Below are 18,797 nucleotides of genomic sequence, written 5' to 3'. Positions count from 1 at the left end.
TTGGCCAGAGAGAGTAGGTCAGACCCTGGAGGTCTTTCCATGGCTGACTAGTTTCTTCCACCTGGCCCATTTTTTAGATACATCAGTGATCCAACCAGTCTCCCTGGGCATCATGCCTTCTCTTGGAGGTGACTTTTTCTTGCTCTCTGATTTGCTCTTCAATCATCCTAAAATATTTCTTCTGTGTGCAAGAAATAGAAGTACTGTGGAGGGACATTTTAGGGAAAAAGATATAATGATCATGTACACAGATGAAAAAATGAGGTGATTTCAGACCGTGGTAAATGCTATGGAAAAGTTTTCAAGGAAGGTCACTAACTAGACTGAGGATTGGGATGGAGGGAGAGGTTTGGCTGTAGATAGGGTGGACAGGGAATGTCTCTCTGAGGAGGTAACGTCTGACCTGAGTCCTGCATGCTAAGAAGGACTCAGTCATGTAAACATGAGTTTGGTTCTCAGGGGAAGCACTTTACCTCTACCGTTGGAAGTGGAAGTTCATTGCAAGTCTCTATAGAGACAATATGTTACAAACTAGGCAACTGTGTATGCAAAACTCCACCTGTATCATGTAGCCTGTGCACTGGATTAAATATTTGAAATCATGGCTATCTTGGGGTTTCCAAGGAATGTGATTATTACACTGCTCACAAAAATTAGAGGATCAGGGAATGTGCAGATACTCTAGGACTTTCAGCCTTTTGTACAGTGTGTTTTAGTCAATGAAACAAAAGTTGGTTTTGCATCTCATTTGCATAATCAAACAACTTTCTTTGACTTATGTTTGCTTTTCTGATGTTATTTAATAAAAAAATATCAAATGCTTTTTTTTATTGCTTCATATTCATTTTGAAATATCCCCTAATTTTTGTGAGCGGTATATAATGAATAGGCTACAATGGGTTAGCCTGGGCACTTGAAAGATGGGAAGTGTGTATCTGGTTTCTAAAAAGCAAAATTTTGAAATACAACCCTTGCCATTTGGGACCATGGCTCTTTTCCCCAACTAGATGACCTATTCTTCCCTCAGAGCCAACTTTGAGTGTTATATATTTTGTAATCTTTCAAAGCACCCAGCAGAGCGATGGGCACCTAAAAAACAAACACACACACACTAACTGCGGTGGGTTTGCCTCAAATTCCGAACCCAGCAACCCTGGGGCCCTAAATGCGGTGCTGCTCTTCGCCCTCCGGCCGCACGGGGGTGCAATGGAAATCCGGCGCGCTAAGTACGAGCGTCTGGAGCCGGCCTTGGCCCAGGAGGGCGGCACTCCCACAATGCACCTTGTGTCAACACGGCGCTGGTGGTCGCTACGAGGAGCGGCAGGGGGCGCCCAGTGGAGCGGCGCGCTGTCCGAGGGCTACCAGGCGGGGCTGCGCTGTTGACGGGCGACTGGCAGCCATGGCGGAATCGGCGCCGGCTCGGGTAAGAGTGCTCCTGGCACGGCTCAGGGTGGGAGGGCGCGTTCGGGACGGCGGGACCCTGCCGCGAGGCTGGGTGCCCCCTGGGCTGCCGCTGGCGCCAGCGAGCGCGGAGCTGTCCCCGCGACCCAGAGGGGGCTCTGCCCTCCACTGTCCGGTTCGTGCCTTCCGCGTCGGGCGGAGCCCCAGCTCCACGCGCCTCCGCCGGGAAACTTCTCGGAGGCTCGTTCCGTGGGGTCGGGCTTGGGAGCGACCCCGGAAAAAGCGCGTTTCTAGGCTTGGCGAAGAAGGTGGCGCGGATCGGAAAGTCTGGGTTTCCCCGTCGCTGCCCCCGGAGCCCGCCCGGGGAAGCTCCGGAGACCTCGGGGGGCTCGTGGCTTCCCCGCAGCCAGTCAGCTCATCCTCGGCCATTGTGTTTCGCACATTGTCCCGCTCCGGACTTGTGTCCCGGGGTGGCCACCGCAAGGCTGGCGTCGGGCTGGGCTGGTCGCCCCGGGGCGGGGCGGGGGGGCAGGTGTTATCTCTCCGCGTAGTTGCCGGGTTTTGTTCGGGAAGCTGTCGGGTCCTGCCCCGTCCATCCGCATTCCGGGATGTCAGGACGCGGAGCAGGGGGTCGGGAAAATGCTGGGCGTGGAGGCAGGAAACCGGGTTTCAGCCGTCACTCCGCTCTCGGCCGTCCGGCCCGGGGCCTCTGTGTTCTTCGCTGCACATTGCGCGTGTTGGGTTAGTTGCTACCTAGTCTCTTTAGGGTTTCTGCGGGCTCTGTCGGACATGCTCACGTTATTCGAAAGTAGTGATTAATTTGATAATACAAGAGGATATGCTATGGAAAGGGCAGTTGGAATTTGTTTTTTGTTTGTTTTTTAATTGATTTTTAGAGAGAGAGAAACATTATTTGCTGTTCTACTTATTTATGCATTCATTGAGCTACCGGGCCAGGGTTTTTATTTTATATTTTTAAATTTTTATATATAGATTTTTAGAGAGAGAGGAAGGAAGAGAAAGAGAAACATCGACTGATGGTTCCACTTATGTATGCATTCATTGACCGAGGATGGAACCCGCAACCTTGGCATATTGGGAGGACGCTCTAACCAAGTGAGCCCGGCCAGCTCTCTAATTGGTTTTTCTTTTTTAAATTTATTGACTTTTTAGAGGGAGACGGGAAGGGGGAGAGAGAGAGAGAAGCATCGATTTGTTGTTCCACTTATTTATACATTCGTTGGTTGATTCTTGTGTGTGCCCTGACCAGGGATCGATATTTATTGATTTTGAGAGAGAGAAGAAGGGGGAGAGAGTGTGTGCCCTGACCAGGGATCAATATTTATTGATTTTGAGAGAGAGAGAGGAAGGGAGAGAATATGTGCCCCGACCAGGGATCGGTATTTATTGATTTTTAGAGAGAGAGGAAGGGAGAAAGAGAGGAACATCGATTTGTTGTTCCATTTATTTTTGCAGTCATTGGTTGATTCTTGTGTGTGCCCTGACGGGGGATCGAACTTGCAACCTTGGCGCATTCAGAGGACAGACATTCTAACCAACCGAGCTCCCAGGCTGGGGCTGCTAATTGATTTTTAATGCAGCATTTCCTGGTCTGGAAACACTTTCAGAATCATAGGAGGTCTTGTGAGAATTGAGGGCTATGGAGTTCAGTGGTGCTAAGATGCACTTGTATTTGATTCTTGTAGGAAGTGAGTAAGAACTAAGGGAAGGACTGGAAGACTTGGAGAAGAACACAGTGTTTGCTCTCTGACAGTTGAACTGTGAAGACAAGATACAGATGTTTACAGTATTTACCTCCTCCGACTCCTTTAGCTAAGGTGATAGTCAAAGACTTGGCTCTTCCTCAAGACCAAATTAGTATTAAAGTGGGGCAGGAGGACAAGTTTACTGACTTCCAGAAGGCTTCTTCCTGCCTGGTCAGTGCAGTTACTTACATGTCATAAACAGATCTTGTTAAAAGGAACCCTTAAAGATCCTCCCACATTCAAAACTATGCTTTAAGTAACTTATGGATCTGTCATTGTAGAATGTATTTAAATTGCCCTTGGTTGTATTTCTATTCTCAGACACAGTGTGCTCAAGTAGGTACCATGATGAAATCAACTAAAAATGCTGGGAAGAGGACACAAATATATTTGAAATGTATGTTAGTAGAGTACTTGGGCCTGACCTGTGGTGGCTTGGTGGATAAAAGCATCGACCTGGAATGCTGAGGTCACCGGGCCAAAACCCCAGGCTCGCCAGGTCAAGGCATATATGGGAGTTGGTGCTTCCTGCTCCTCCCCCCTTTTTTTTCTCTCTTTCTCTCTTTTTCTCCTCCCTCTAAAAACGAATAAATAAAAACCAAAAAAAAAAAAAAAAAAAAGGTTCTTGGAGCTCAAAAACGAAATGAAAGAGAGAGCTCTTAAGAAGTAAATAAGATTCTGAAACGAACTTTGAAGGCTTTTGCTGAGCCTTCATCTGTGGTGTTTATGACCTCAGGGAGCTTAGAAAACAGAAGGCAAAGCTCAGAGCCTGAGGTAGAAGTCCAGGAAACCTGCCTGAATCTCGTAAAGCTGAGACTTCAAAGGGCAATCAATATTCAGGGTGAACTGACTGGAAACTCTTACCCTGTGTGTGATTGCAGAGAAAAGTACACATGTCAGACCTTGGTGCCAGGAGATGGGTGCAAGGTGCCCCATGAACATTCATGGTGGCTCTCAGGTGGGTTTATTGCCTGATTTTGTATGCCCTGGATGGTCCAAGAAGCCTCACACAGGGAATTTAAAGTAGAGCTTCCAGCTATCAAAAATAAATGTGAAACTTATAGGGTGGAGGGAGAGTCTCCGTTTAACTCAGACTTCAAATAATTCTCATAGATAAATTTTTAAAAAATGAATTCTCAATTTAAAAAATTACCTACCCAAAAACTATGAGGGAAAGTCAGTAAAAATAATGGGCAACAAAATGAAACCTTCAAAGATTTCAGATATTGAAATTCCAGAAGAAAAACATATTGAAAATCCAGGAGGAACCCTCCCTCCCCCCCACTGGAGGCTATAATTGATGAGTAGCTAATAGCTGAGGGTACTGTTGGACAGGTGCAAATACTAATACACAGAAACCCAGTAGATCCCAATCAGGATAAACGAAAAGAAATCTCTACCTAAGCCCTGGCCAGGTAGCTCAGTTGGCTAGAGCAGTGGTCAGCAAACTCATTAGTCAACAAAGCCAAATATCAATAGTACAGAGATTGAATTTTCTTTTGAGAGCCAAATTTTTAAAACTATATAGGTAGGTACATTGATCCAGCTTGAGCATAGGATCATCAAAAGTATCCCAAGGTCGCTGGCCTGAGCAAGGGGTCACTGGCTCAGCTTGAGCCCCCTTTACCCCCCTCTGTCAAGCAAGGCACATATGAGAAAATAATCAATGAACAACTAAGGTGTCGCAACGAAAAATTGATTGAAGCTTCTCATCTCTCTTTGTTCCTGTCTCTCTCAAAAGAAAAAAAATAAGCACTTTAATTCATAACACTAATTTATTTAAAAAAAATAACGAGTAAAGAAAAGATATTTGTAGACAAATTAAAACTGATAGTTTGCCACCAGTACACTATCATTAAAGAAAATTCTAAAGGATATAAGTCAGATAGAAGGAAGATCATCCCAATTGGAAAGTCTAAAACGGAGAAGGTATAATGATGCATAAAAGTGGGTCAGTCTAAACAAGTATCGATGGACTGAAACAGTATCACTTGCACAGTAAAAAACAAAGGCAGAATCAAAATCCATGGCATCATTGATGTAAAGGTTAGGAAGAAGTGATCAGAATTCAGATGTTTCAGGTCTCCAGGTATGTCCCCTGTAATTTCTAGGATCATTGCTAAAAGACTAGAAATGGAGTATATAACTTAAAGGGGGGGGGGTAATAAAATAAGAAAAATAAATCTAGCCTGACCAGGCGTTGGTGCAGTGAATAGAGCGTAGGACTGGGATGCAGAAGACCCAGGTTCAAGACCCCAAGGTCACCAGCTGGCGACCTTGAGCGTGGGTTCATTTGGTTTGAGCAAAGCTCACCAGCTTGGACCCAAGGTCACTGGCTTGAGTAAGGGGTCACTTGGTCTGCTGTAGCCCCTCGGTCAAGGCACATATGAGAAAGCAATCAGTGAACAACTAAAGTGCCACAACGGGGGGAAAAAAATCTAAAGGCAAGGATGAAAATGAAAGATGGGTTGAATCACACAGAAAAGGTTAAAAAAAAACATAGGTCCACAATTAGAATACATGTAAATGGGTTAAATGAAAAAGGAAAAAATGGGTAGGATGGAGGTAATTAAACCATATGGTTTATAACAGATACAACTAAAGGGTAAAGCTGTAGAAATGGTTGAATATAAAAACATACCAGGTTAATGCTAATCAAAAAAAGATTGGTGCCTGACCTGTGGTGGCTCAGTGGATAAAGGATCAAATGCTGAGGTCACCGGTTCGAAACCCAGGACTTGCCCAGTCAGGGCACATAAGAGAAGCAACTACTGTGAGTTGCTGCATCCTGCTCCTCCCCCTTTTCTCTCTCTCCTCTCTCTAAAATTAACAAATAAAATCTTTTATAAAAGGGTAAGTGTGGCCTGACCTATGGTGGCGCAGTCGGATAAAGCATCGACCTGGAACACTGAGGTTGCTGGTTCGAAACCCTGGGCTTACCTGGTCAAGGCACATATGGGAGTTGATGCTTCCTGCTCCTCCCCTTTCTCTCTCTCTCTCTCTCTCTCCCCTCTCTCTAAAAGTCAATAAATAAAATATTAAAAAAAAAAAGGGTAGGTGTAAATTATATTGTATGTCAGGGCAAAATATCACTAATAGCCCAAAATATCAAATAGAAAGAATTGGTTTAAAAAATGAATCCTGACACAGAAAAGTCAGAAAATATGGTGCATGTGAAACACGGTTAACACAACATATGTACAGTACAATTTCAATTTTGTTGAAAAAGAAGTAAGTTAAAAGATGGGAAATACACCAAAATTCTAACAACTTATTTCCGGAGAGTGGTAATTTACATGATCCTCCCTCTTTCCTTCCTTCTTATTCTCAGTATTTTTTGTTATAATGTACCTGTATAATTGGCAGTATCAGAATACAAAATAACGTACATTTTAAGTTAAAAAAGTTTAAAGAAGTATAGAGGCTAGCCCTGCTTTGTTGGTTGGAGCATTGTTTCCGAGCGCAGAAGTTACAATAAACATTTTATTTATTTATTTTTTCTTTTTATTTTTTACAGGGACAGAGAGAATCAGAGAGAGGGATAGCTAGGGACAGACAGACAGGAACGGAGAGAGATGAGAAGCATCAATCATTAGTTCTTCGTTGCGACACCTTAGTTATTCATTGATTGCTTTCTCATATGTGCCTTGACTGCGGGCCTTCAGCAGACTGAGTAACCCCTTGCTCGAGCCAGCGACCTTGGGTCCAAGCTGGTGAGCTTTTGCTCAAGCCAGATGAGCCTGCGCTCAAGCTGGCGACCTCGGGGTCTCATACCTGGGTCCTCCGCATCCCAGTCCAACGCTCTATCCACTGCGCTACTGCCCAGTCAGGCACAATAAACATTTTAAAAACATGGAGAGGCTAGGTACTAGCTCTAAGGGCTGCTGGGCCCAATGGACATGTCTGTTTTTCTTGATATTCAGAGATGACACTGACTGACAGACTGACGCTGTGTCTCGTGCTTCAGAACAGGAGGAAGCGCCGCTCCACACCATTGCCCTCCTCCACGCTGTGCCCTGAAGAGACGGAGAAGAATTCTTGTCTGCAGAGCACAGAGCTCTCGCTCTTGACTGTGCTGGCCGCCATCGAGACCGTGGAAAAGAAGATGGAGTCCCAGGCCGCCCAGCTGCAGAGCCTGGAGCGGCGCATGGGGACAGCTGAGAAGAAGCTGGCCGACTTCGAGAAGACGGCTGTGGAGTTTGGGAACCAGCTGGAGGGCAAATGGGCCGTGCTGGGGACCCTGCTGCAGGAGTACGGGCTGCTGCAGAGGCGGCTGGAGAACATGGAGAACCTGCTGAGGAACAGGAACTTCTGGGTCCTGCGGCTGCCCCCGGGCAGTACTGGCGAGGCCCCCAGGGTAGTCCTTTTATTTTAGATTGGGAATTGCTGGTTCTTCCCTCGTGGCTGAGACCAGAGGCGCTCATTATGACGTTTGTGATTCCAGGTGTCCCGGTCACTGGAGAACGATGGAGTCTGTTTCTCAGAGCAGGAGTGGGAGAACTTGGAGGACTGGCAAAAAGAGCTGTACCGGAACGTTATGATGAGCAACTACGAGACGCTGGTCTCCCTGAGTAAGCGGTCCCACCTGCGGTGCTCAGACAGTGTGTGTGTGTGGGGGGCATCTCCAGGGCCTCCGTGGACCAGGGCATGGGGAATGGTCACAGTGTTGTGCCTCTCTTCCCTGTGGTCATGGTCACATAGTCAGATCTTGATAATATTTCCTAGTAGATGTCATCATGTGCTTTATACTGTAACATGGCCAGGGGTCCCCATGCTGTTTTTAGTACTTAAATCTGTTTGATAAGAAATCCCTTGTCACTCAGGATGAGACAGGCAGCACAGGCTAACCAAAACTTGTCCTTGGCACTTGGCAGGAATTACAGCCTTTCCTAGTCTCAGTGTTTATTTTGTGGTGATCAGAAGTACTGCTTCACAGATACATATCTTCATATGCAAAATATTAGTTATGACATTATACATGTGCTTTGTTTGGTAGACAGATATTTTACAACCTCGGTCCATGGAGGTTTGTAGCATAGGACGCCGTGATGAGCAGAGTGGCGTGGGTAGGAAAGTGGCAAACAGGTCAGAGAGGCCACTGTGACCTCGGCTAGGCCCAGTGTTCTGCCAGTGGCTGTTGCCTTGTCCATCCCAGGTGGAGGATGACTACCTGGCTTAAGTTGCAGTACTTTAGCACGGGTGAAATCAGCTACCGGAAGGGAAGCAACAACTGAAACGACACACTTGTGGGGTCGTGGTGGTGGGCAGATGAGTGGTGTTCCCTGCCGCTGACTGCCTGACCCACCGCTGGCTAAGGGCGGGGGTTCAACGGCGGTGGTTAGCAGAATCCATTATTCCAATGGGCTATAATTTTCTAATTGTCCCCAACTGCTAGGGGAAAGTGACAAGAACAAGACTTTGAACCTTAGGAAGTTTTAATATCAATTCCTTGACATTGGTCACCCTGCTCATTGGCATATGACCCGAGTGCCAAGAGATTTTTACTCTCTCCTGGGCTCACACTGTGTCATTTCCAACCCAGAGGTCCTTGGCCAGCCAGAAGGAGAGGCAGAGCTGGGTACAGGGATGCTGGGTGACTTGGAGGAGGAAGGCCTTGGTGGTGTCCACCCAGGTGAGTGGCTCCAGAATATTCCATTCCCCTCCCGACTCCCCACAGCGTATAATGAGTTTTCACACTACTAAATTGCCAAAGGCTGATTATCAGTAGCCTCATTTATTTATTCTAGGCTCTTTTATGATTATCATCAGTTCACCTCTTATGTGTGTGTCTTAACCCCTTACCACTCTGTGGAGTCCTTGAGATTCATGACCTACAGAGTCAGACTTCTTCATACCCTACAGGGGAGTGTTCTTACCAGGCCGTAGTCAGAAGCCTCAGAGCATTGGCAATCAGGCTGGTCCCGGCTACGGAGGTGGAGCTGGAGCTGGCGGATGGGTGAGGGAAAAGCGTTTGTAAGCCAGGGAATTTGGGGAGAATATGCAGGAAGAACACAGCTGGATACATGAATGTTTGAGCTATAGGATTGGGTGGGTTTTTAAAATGTTATTATTTTTACACTCTCCTAAATTAGTATAGTTTTTCAGTATAGTTAGCCATTTTTCAGAGATGGGATACAAATTTGTGGACACTCTTGGAGGACTATCATTTGTAATGTTGTTCTATGAGAATAATATAGTTGGATTTCCAACCAGCATGTCTCGACCTGAGCATAGGTTTCATTGCTCAGGTTTTAGGGCCCCGTCAGTATCACCCTTCTCCAAATTGTTCTGAATTCTTTGATTTGATCCCATCTGGAATTCGTAGGTATCTGTTTAGCTCCAAAGTAACCAAAGGGGTTAGAATGTGATCTTCTTATTGCTTTTCTTTGTTTTGGCAGCAGAAGGGGTTGTGATCAAGCAGGAGATAGAGTACCCACAGGAGAGCTCCGAGGGTCTTCCCGGGGAGTTCCAGGGCATCGTGGAGGAGCAGGCCTTCCTGAGCCCAGAGCAGACCGTGCTCTGGGATGGCCAGGGTGGCTCTGTCCTCTTGGAGTCGGATCCCGGGGACACTAGTCTCGAGCCCACTGAGGGCAGTGGCCGAGGTCGCAGCTGCCCCCCAAAGCAGAACTTGAACAGGCAGATGCAGCTGGGTCCGGAATACGGACCGGGCCTGGCACTGCCGAGGGACACGTCCGGCCCCTTCGGGTGTTCTGAGTGCGAGCTCAGCTTCCGCTGCGAGCAGCAGCTGGCCTCCTACCTGCGGGCCCACTCCGGGTGGGAGTCTGCCACTGCCTCCGAGCCTGAGGAGAGCCTGAGGCCCAGGCCACGGCTGAAGCCCCCATCCCGGAAGACCAAGCTGCATCAGTGTGACGTGTGCATGAGGAGCTTCAGCTGCAGGGTGAGCCTGGTGACCCACCAGCGCTGCCACCTGCAGGAGGGGCCCAGCGGTGGCCCCCGTGTCCAGGAGAGGTTTTCCCCCAATAGCCTGGTGGCCCTGCCCGGCCGCATCCCCTGGAGGAAGAGCCGGAGCTCGCTCATCTGTGGGTACTGCGGCAAGAGCTTCAGCCACCCGTCAGACCTGGTGCGCCACCAGCGCATCCACACAGGTGAGCGGCCCTACAGCTGCTCTGAGTGTGAGAAGAGCTTTGTGCAGAAGCAGCACCTCCTGCAGCACCAGAAGATCCACCAGCGGGAGCGCGGAGGGCTGGTGCTGGAGCCCGGCAGGCCCAATGGCCTGCTTTAAGGGAGCCAGCCCTTTGCCCATCTGGGGGCCCCAAGGAGGCTGGCATTGGTCCCCCAAAGAGACACTGTGCAGAGCCAGGGACTGACTTCTTCCAGAGGAGGGCGCTCTGACTGGCCCTCCCTCAGCTGAGCAGCGGGGTGGGCTGTCTACCTGCTGTTTACCTGCTCTCTGCCCTGCTGCTGGGTCTGCCGTGTCTGCGGCACCTTCGAGTCTCGGGTGTTCCCATCCACGCTGATGCTTGTGGACCAGGGTTGGGTTGAGGGCCTGTCACAGCATTTCAGGTCTTCCCACAGGGTGGCGTTGGGCCAAAGGTGTGAACAGGTGTACAGAGAGTCTGGGAAGCGTATCCCTCTATTTCCTCTTTTGTAGTCTTCATGTTAATAACAAGTAGAAGAAATAACTTAAAAGAACTGCTCACCCTGCTCTGAACAACCTTTTTGGAATTAGATTTTAGTTGACTTAAAAAAAAATACAGCCCGACATTTGTTTTTTAATTTCCAAAGTTGTAGAAGTTGTTCCTAACATGGGGACTGGGCCTGCCCTCTGGGAGGGAATCATTTCTGGGGCTCTTATAGCCCGCCCACACTTAGTTAGGTCATAGATCAGGGTGCATAGCGCGGGCTCCCTATTGTGGGGGTCTTAGCACTCTCAGATGGGGCTCACCAACTCAAAAGGACCAAGAGGGAGAGAGCAGTAAGGATGGACCCCAAAGCCCGGCTGAGAACAAGGAGTCTGGTACAGGAGCCAAGAGCACGGAGCTGCTTCCTCCTGGGAGTTCGGAGCTCAGGTATCTCCCCACAGCTCGCTTCCCTTCCATCCGGGTCCGTGCCTGGTTCCACAGCCGCACAGGGTAGACAACTCCTTTGTTACTTAAGGTTGTTCAGCTTGTATCCTTGGATATTTGAGTTTGTTCTTGTTAGACCAACAGTTCCTTGAGGTTGTTCAGATGACACACTTTCCAAATTAGTGTTCTGGAATTGCCTGTCCCAGCGATGATGGAAAAAAGGTGCACAGTGCTTGTTTCCCAGGGGTGTTGAATGCCTGCTGCACTGTTTGGGAGTGGGCTCCTGGGTCCTGTGTGAGTGTCCCCTTTGATGACTTGCAGTTGCTTAGAATAAAACTTGCTACTGGCAAAAAAAAAAAAAAAAAAAAGTGCTCATGTCAGATGTTTTTCTCCAGTTGTCAAAATTACACTCCTGGGCCCTGGTCAGATAGTTCGGTTGGTTAGAGCATCATTTCGAAGTGCAGAGGTTGCCGATTTGATTCCTGATCAGGACACATACAGGAACAGATTGATGTTCTATCTCTCTCTCCTGTCCTCTCTCTAAAATCAGTAAATCAAGCAAACAACCCTCTTGGGACCATGATAGGGAGGTTCCTGACTTAAATCTCCAACAGAGGCCTGACTTAAATCTAGGACAGATGAGAAGAGGGCATGTGGGTTGCAGTGGTTGAGGGCTGCAGATAGTCTGGGAGCCTGTTGTTGGAAGGCAGTAGGTAGAGAGGGCAGATGCACCAGGGAGTGCTGGGTAGCAGTTGGGAATAGGGGCTTCAATATACATATAGTCACATGGTTAGATCTTAAACATACAGATCTTATACAAGGCTGGGTGGAAAATGTAAGAAATTGAATGAGATTTACAACAGTGCCATTTATGCAAATTTAAAATGCACATAAGCAAAACATTTTGTAAGAACACATAGAAACGAAATATTACACAGTAAAGGCTTTACATTCATCCACGAGAGGAGTGAGTTGGCTACAAGGAAATAAAGGAAGAAATAAGTAGATAAAAATAAACTTGGGCCCTGGCCGGTTGGCTCAGTGGTAGAGCGTCGGCCTGGCGTGCAGGAGTCCCAGGTTCGATTCCCGGCCAGGGCACACAGGAGAAGCACCCATCTGCTTCTCCACCACTCCCCCTCTCCTTCCTCTCTGTCTGTCTCTTTTCCTCCCGCAGCCGAGACTCCATTGGAGCAAAGTTGGCCCAGGTGCTGAGGATGGCTCTGTGGCCTCTGCCTCAGGCGCTAGGATGGCTCTGGATGCAACAGAGCGATGCCCCAGATGGGCAGAGCATCGCCAACTGGTGGGCATGCCGGATGGATCCCGATCGGGCACATGTGGGAATCTGTCTGACTGCCTCCCCATTTCCAGCTTCGGAAAAATGCAATAAAAATAAAAATAAAAAAAATAATAAACTTGGGTCACTGGAAGGTATGGGATTGTCTTTGTGTAGCAATAACGTGGAGGGAAGTGGCATAGAACAGGCACTGGCAAGGGGCTCACCCCACTGTGTACAGGAGAAACTCTGGGAATGTCTCTCCTAAATCCCTCTATAGTCTCCTAGCCCCAGCTTTTGCCTCCTAGATCCCCCGGATCTCTTCCTTGATTATTCTCACCTCCCATGTCTTTGTTGAGCGTTGTAATGTGACCAGCCTTTGCCCTGTATTGTGGGTGTAAAAGCAAAGGACAAGACAGAGTCCCGCTTCTCCAGCAAGTATAAGTCCTCCCTGACACAGGGCTGTAATTGTTGTCAGCAATCGAATTACTGTGATAATAGCTAATATTTACTGAGCACTCATGTACTAGTCACTGTTCTAAGTTCTTTACATACAAACTAACTTAATCCTCACATGGCCCGATGCAGTGGCTATTATTATTACCCTATTTTAAACGTGAGATGTAGGAAGAAACTTGTGAGGCATTATAGCAGGCAGAGGTGGCCGTGAACCCTAGGTGGCTTGTTTCACTTGACCACGGGCTCTGTTGCTTCTGGTTGCCCACCATTAAGTACCTGGTATCCAGGTTGGTGTCAAAGTCCTTGTTACCCGGAGTGTGGTCTCTGCCCCAGCAGCAGTGGCATCCCCTGGGCACTTGGTGGCATTGCAGACTTGGACCGACTGAACCAGAATCTGCATGGTAACAGGATCTTGGGTCACTGCACACACAGGCGCTGTCTTGAGTGGCAGAAAAAACCCAGGCTCTTGCCTCTCTGTTGTCCTCGGAAGGCCTGCTCTTCCCAGTGCTCAGGAGAAAACAGGAAATAGGACTGTCTGCAGACTAGGTGTGATCAAAATAGGAAGACGTGAAGCAACACACAGGGAAGAGTTAAATGCCAGACCTTGAGTGACTAATCTGCCCTATCTTCTTTCTCCTGTTTGTACAGGTAAGATTCTGTCTACCTACCTGATCCATTCAACCTAACTGGCACCCTCCCTGTAATCACATCTGTTTGCCACCAGAGTTATTTTCCTAGAACACAGACTGGATGCGGGCTTTCCTCAGAGCCTTGCACGTGTTCAACTGGTCCCACTGAAGGGCCAGCTTCTGAGTGTAGAACTCAAGACTCCTACAACCTAATCTGAGTTTCTTCAGTTCTCACTCTCAGTTCCCTAGGCTGCCACCACACTGGGCTCCTGTCATTTAGTGCAAAAGCCATACTTTGCTACCGCCACACACAGTCCCTGCTTTTCCTCCCAGGCACGCCTTCTCTATGAACCAAATTCTGTTTGCACTGAGTTGGTTCATCATCTTCTTCCATGAAAGTTTCCCTTCCCAGTTTCTCTTAGCCAACAACTATAGATTGAGTAGTTGAGCAGGCACTGTTTTATTTTATTTTATATTATTTTTTGTATTTTTCCGAAGTTAGAAGCAGGGAGGCAGTCAGACAGACTCCTGCGTGCGCCCAGCCAGAATCCACCCGGCATGTCCACCAGGGGGCTATGCTTTGCCCATCTGGGTCGTTGCTCTATTGAGACTGGAGCCATTCTAGCACCTGAGGCGGAGGCCATGGAGCCATCCTTAGTGCCTGGGCCAACTTTGCTCCAGTGGAGCCTTGGTTGAGGAAGAAGAGAGAGAGAGAAAGGCGAGGGAGAAGGGTGGAGAAGCAGATGGGCACTTTTCCTGTGTGCCCTATCTAGGAATCAAACCCAGGACTTCCACACACTGGGCCAATGCTCTACTGCTGAGCCAACTGGCCAGGGCCAGCCAGCACCGTTTTATTTTTTATTCATTTTAGAGTGGAGGGGAGAGAGAGAGAGAGAGAGAGAAGGGAGGAGGAGCAGGAAGCATCAACTCCCATATGTGCCTTGACCCGGCAAGCCCAGGGTTTCAAACAGATGACCTTAATGTTTTAGGTTGATGCTTTTTCTACTGCATCACGACAGGTTGGGCTCCAGGCACTGTTTCAAATACTTAGAATACGTTAGTATACAAAGCTCTTTGGCCTAGTGACATCCTGTCAAAATCCGTTTCTTGCTGTAGTGCACGTTTGCACAGTCCTTGCCCAGAACGGCTCACTATTCCGGTCTGTCTTAGAGTTTGTTCCCTCACAAACAGAAGTGGCCTCCGTGTGCAAAGTCTGCAGAGGGATGCAATGGGAAACCAGAGATCCTGCTCTTGGGTTTACAGGCTGTTAAGCGAATGTAATGCAAGTTAAAATATTTATGTATGTCCTACATGAAGCCAAAGGTCTGCAAGAATTCAGGGAATAATTACATTTAGTTGTGGGACACTGGGGAAGGCTTTGTTGGACGTGATTTTTTTTTTTTTTTTTGTCAGATAGGGACAGACAGGAGTGGAGAGAGATGAGAAGCATCAATCATTAGTTTTTCATTGCGACATACACCTTAGTTGTTCATTGATTGCTTTCTCATATGTGCCTTGACCGCAGGCCTTCAGCAGGCCAAGTAACCCCTTGTTTGAGTGACCTTGGGCTCAAGCTGGTGAGCTTTTTGCTCAAACCAGATGAGCTCGCGCTCAAGCTGGTGATCTCGGGGCTCGAACCTGGGTCCTCCACATCCCAGTCTGACACTCTATCCACTGCGCCACCACCTGGTCAGGCTTGGATGTGATTTTTGAACTGGACCTCTAATGATGGGAAGAGGACATCCTAAATGGAGCGAAAGGTCCAAAACAGGAGACATGAGCATGTATAAATAAATACCCATTCATTTCATTTGGGTAGAGGGTGGGGTGTGAGGAGTAGAGTATTGGGGAATGTGGTTGGAAAGAGAGGTTCAGGTTAGGCCAAGGGGTTTGGATTTTATTGAATTAGTAATGGGGAGCTGAGAGTTTTGAGCAAAAAGGTGACCTGAATCTATGTGTGATTTGGGAATATTAACCTAACAAGAGTGATATCATGGTTGTTTGTTGTTGGGGTGAAGGGATATATTAGAAGGTTTTTGTTTGTTTGGTTTTTTTGTTTTTGTTTTTTTTTTTTACAGAGGCAGAGATAGACAGGGACAGACAGACAGGAACGGAGAGAGATGAGAAGCATCAATCATCAGTTTCTCATTGCGCGTTGCGACTTCTTAGTTGTTCATTGATTGCTTTCTCACATGTGCCTTGACCGTGGGCCTTCAGCAGACTGAGCAACCCCCTGCTGGAGCCAGCGACCCTGGGTCCACGCTGGTGAGCTCTCTGCTCAAGCCAGATGAGCCCGCACTCAAGCTGGCGACCTCGGGGTCTCGAACCTGGGTCCTTCCACATCCCAGTCCGACGCTCTATCCACTGCGCCACCACCTGGTCAGGCATTAGAAGGTTTTTGAATGACGCCAACAAGAGCCAATGAGAACCTGACAGAGTCCAGTGGCAGTGGGAAGAGAACAGTGGACAGGAGCCATGGACAAGATTAACATGGTAGAGCCAATAGGATGTGATGCTTTTTGAAGGCAGGGATAGACCATGTCTTAACTGCGTCCAGACTCCACAGCTCCCAGCACAGGGGCTTTGCACATTGGTGCTCACCATGTTTATTGAATGAACAGGTATAAAGGGAAGTCACAGCATAGGGAGCTCAGCATTGTCTGCTTCCAGGAGAAAGGGGGCCTTGGCTATACTTCCAGTCTCCCTGGACTAATACGTCCCCTCCTAAGTTTCACACACATGGTGGGTCCACTTGAAATTGATACCTCTCCAAATGAGGTGCACCCCTGGAATTTGGGGCAAAGTTAGGGAGTGTTACTCTAAGGTAGGGGTAGTCAACCTTTTTAGACCTACCGCCCACTTTTGTATCTCTGTTAGTAGTAAAATTTTCTAACCGCCCACGGGTTCCATAGTAATGGTGATTTATAAAGTAGGGAAGTAATTTTACTTTATAAAATTTATAAAGCAGAGTTACAGCAAGTTAAAGCATATAATAATAATTACTTACCAAGTACTTTATGTCGGATTTCACTAAGTTTGGCAGAATAAATCTTTATAAAACAACTTACTATAGTTAAATCTATCTTTTTATTTATACTTTAGTTGCTCTGCTACCGCCCACCATGAAAGCTGGAATGCCCACTAGTGGGTGGTAGGGACCAGGTTGACTACCACTGCTCTAAGGTAACAAGGGGTCAAATCAATACATGGAATTGTTCATTATGAAATTCCTTGTTGAAGTAATGCAACCTAACAGACAATTTGCAAATGAATGCTAAAGGCATTGGGAGGATCCCTAGTGTGGACCCTGAGAAAAAAGATTCATTTAATGTGTTCCTTAGAACATTGTCCCAAAGTACAGAGGCTGCTGGTTCGATCCCCAGTTAGGGCACATACTGAAATAGTGTTCCTGTCTCTCTTTCCTTTCTTCTTTTACTAAGATAAATACATTAAAAAAACTTTTTTTTAAGGATCTAATTGAGAACCTGGGCCTAATTGAGAATTTTTTCATAAAAAATGGCTGCCCCTTTGTCTTGGTGGAACACAGTTTGGGTTGCTACTTAGTCTGTGTCTCCAGGGGTGGAGCTCCTTTTTGCTCAAATAACTGCCTTTTTTTCTTTATTACAGTCTAAAATTAATTTCGGTTAACACTAGGAGCTCATCAGAAACTGGTCATACCAATATATTGAGGATTATAAAATATTGGTAAATTGTGGTCTTGGAAAATAAAAAAAAATTAATGCCCCATGTGAACAAGAGTTTGTGGGCTTGTTGGACAAAGATGAATGGGAAATGCCGAAAAGGCGGAAAATTTATACTGCATACAGCACATTTTGCCTTATATTCAGGGATTAACTGGTTTCCTCAGTAATGCTCTTACAAATGAGGGGAATGGGTCCTAAATTGAGTGGTTTATTCAAAATGCCTTATGGCCTGAATCAGTAGCAGTGGATTTACTCTTGCTGGGAGCCCAAACTGCAAGGATCCCAGATGGTGGCTGATGTGCAAAGGAAGACTGGATGTTGTCAACGTAAAAAACATTTAAACCTGTAGAGAGGCCCTGGCCTGGTAGCTCTGTTGGTTGTAGTGTCATCCCGACATGACAAAGTTAAAGGTTTGATCCCTGGTCAGGGCACATACAAGAATCCACCAAAGAGCCTGACCTGTGGTGGAGCAGCAGATAAAGTGTTGACTTGGAAAAGTTGATGTCGCCGGTTCGAAATCCTGGGCTTGTCTGGTCAAGGCACGTATGGGAGTTGATGCTTCCTGCTCCTCCCCCCTTCTCTCTCTCCTCTCTCTCCCTCTCTCCTCTCTAAAAATGAATAAATAAAATAAAATAATTAAAATTAAAAAATTAAAAATTAATAATAATAAAAAAATTTAAAAAATGAATCCAATGACTGCATGAATGGTTCTTTTCTTTCTCTCTCTTCCTTCTCTAAAATTATCAATCTAAAAACAAAAGACCTGTAGAAAAATTTTAAGCTAAACTAACGACAACTGCCAGGAAGCAAAATCTCAAAAGATTAAGAAAATTCTCCAGAGGATAGCAGTTTTTCACCTTATTTTATACATTACTATCAAAGGAGGCATAAGCGGTTATATGAATTTCATGAAAGTAGACATGATAGATTAGGGAGGTGGGAGAAAGCAAAGCCCGGAATCTGTAGGATTTCAAAGTAAAGTGAAGAGACACATACTTCTTTTATACATTGTAAAAGTTGAGTTAGCAGTTTAACATAACAGTTAACCATGAGGGGTCTTGTGGCCTCTGCTCTGGTGCAGTCAGGGGTCCAGAAAAAAGGAAATTTGCTAACATTCTAAAGGAATATTATCACAGATGCAAAAAGCAGCCAGGCTCAGTTAAAGTGAAGATTGGCCTTTGTTAGAGAAGTTACTGGCCCTAGGACATGACTATCACCACGATCCACTTTTAGTCAGTTTTAATTTCATCCCATGGTTACTTTGGGTCTCTGAGTTTATAAGGCCTGCCACACAAGCCTCCCTGAGCTGGTGACTTTTAGTATGTGCCCCCTTTTTCCTCCACAGTGTGGCACAGAGGTCTTCAAGGCTCTGTTCCGGTGGGAGGCAACAGGGCAGGAGTGGGAGACCCAGGATACCCAAAGCAGTTTGGGGGAGAAAGGGCTTTTTCTATTTTATTTTTAAATGAATTAAATTTTTTCCTGCGGTCTTTCTGTATGTTCTGGAAAAATAGAAATAAAAATAAATAAGTTTTAAAACA

The 18,797-nt window shown here is 46.8% G+C and overlaps 1 protein-coding gene across 4 annotated transcripts; it reads left to right on the top strand.

Moving 5' to 3' along the window:
* Positions 1-1,276: 1,276 nt before the first annotated feature.
* ZNF212 (zinc finger protein 212) lies at positions 1,277-11,563 on the top strand. Of its 4 annotated transcripts, XM_066262541.1 has the most exons (6): positions 1,294-1,423; positions 3,112-3,239; positions 7,135-7,524; positions 7,612-7,738; positions 8,710-8,799; positions 9,566-11,563. In XM_066262541.1, exons 3-6 carry the CDS (start codon positions 7,273-7,275, stop codon positions 10,408-10,410), a joined length of 1,314 nt encoding a protein of 437 aa, XP_066118638.1. In that variant the 5' UTR covers positions 1,294-1,423; positions 3,112-3,239; positions 7,135-7,272; the 3' UTR covers positions 10,411-11,563. The 4 variants fall into 4 exon arrangements, with proteins under 4 accessions (XP_066118637.1, XP_066118638.1, XP_066118635.1 ...); XM_066262540.1 differs by lacking the exon at positions 3,112-3,239 and having other exon boundaries at positions 1,277-1,423; XM_066262538.1 differs by lacking the exons at positions 1,294-1,423; positions 3,112-3,239 and adding an exon at positions 1,956-2,142 and having other exon boundaries at positions 7,091-7,524.
* The last annotated feature ends 7,234 nt before the right edge of the window (positions 11,564-18,797 follow it).

The sequence above is a fragment of the Saccopteryx bilineata genome, chromosome 2, assembly GCF_036850765.1.
Source record: "Saccopteryx bilineata isolate mSacBil1 chromosome 2, mSacBil1_pri_phased_curated, whole genome shotgun sequence".
NCBI classification, from domain to species: domain Eukaryota; kingdom Metazoa; phylum Chordata; class Mammalia; order Chiroptera; family Emballonuridae; genus Saccopteryx; species Saccopteryx bilineata.
The sequence above is the reverse complement of the archived record's forward strand: the minus strand, read 5'-3'. Positions and strand labels throughout refer to the sequence as shown.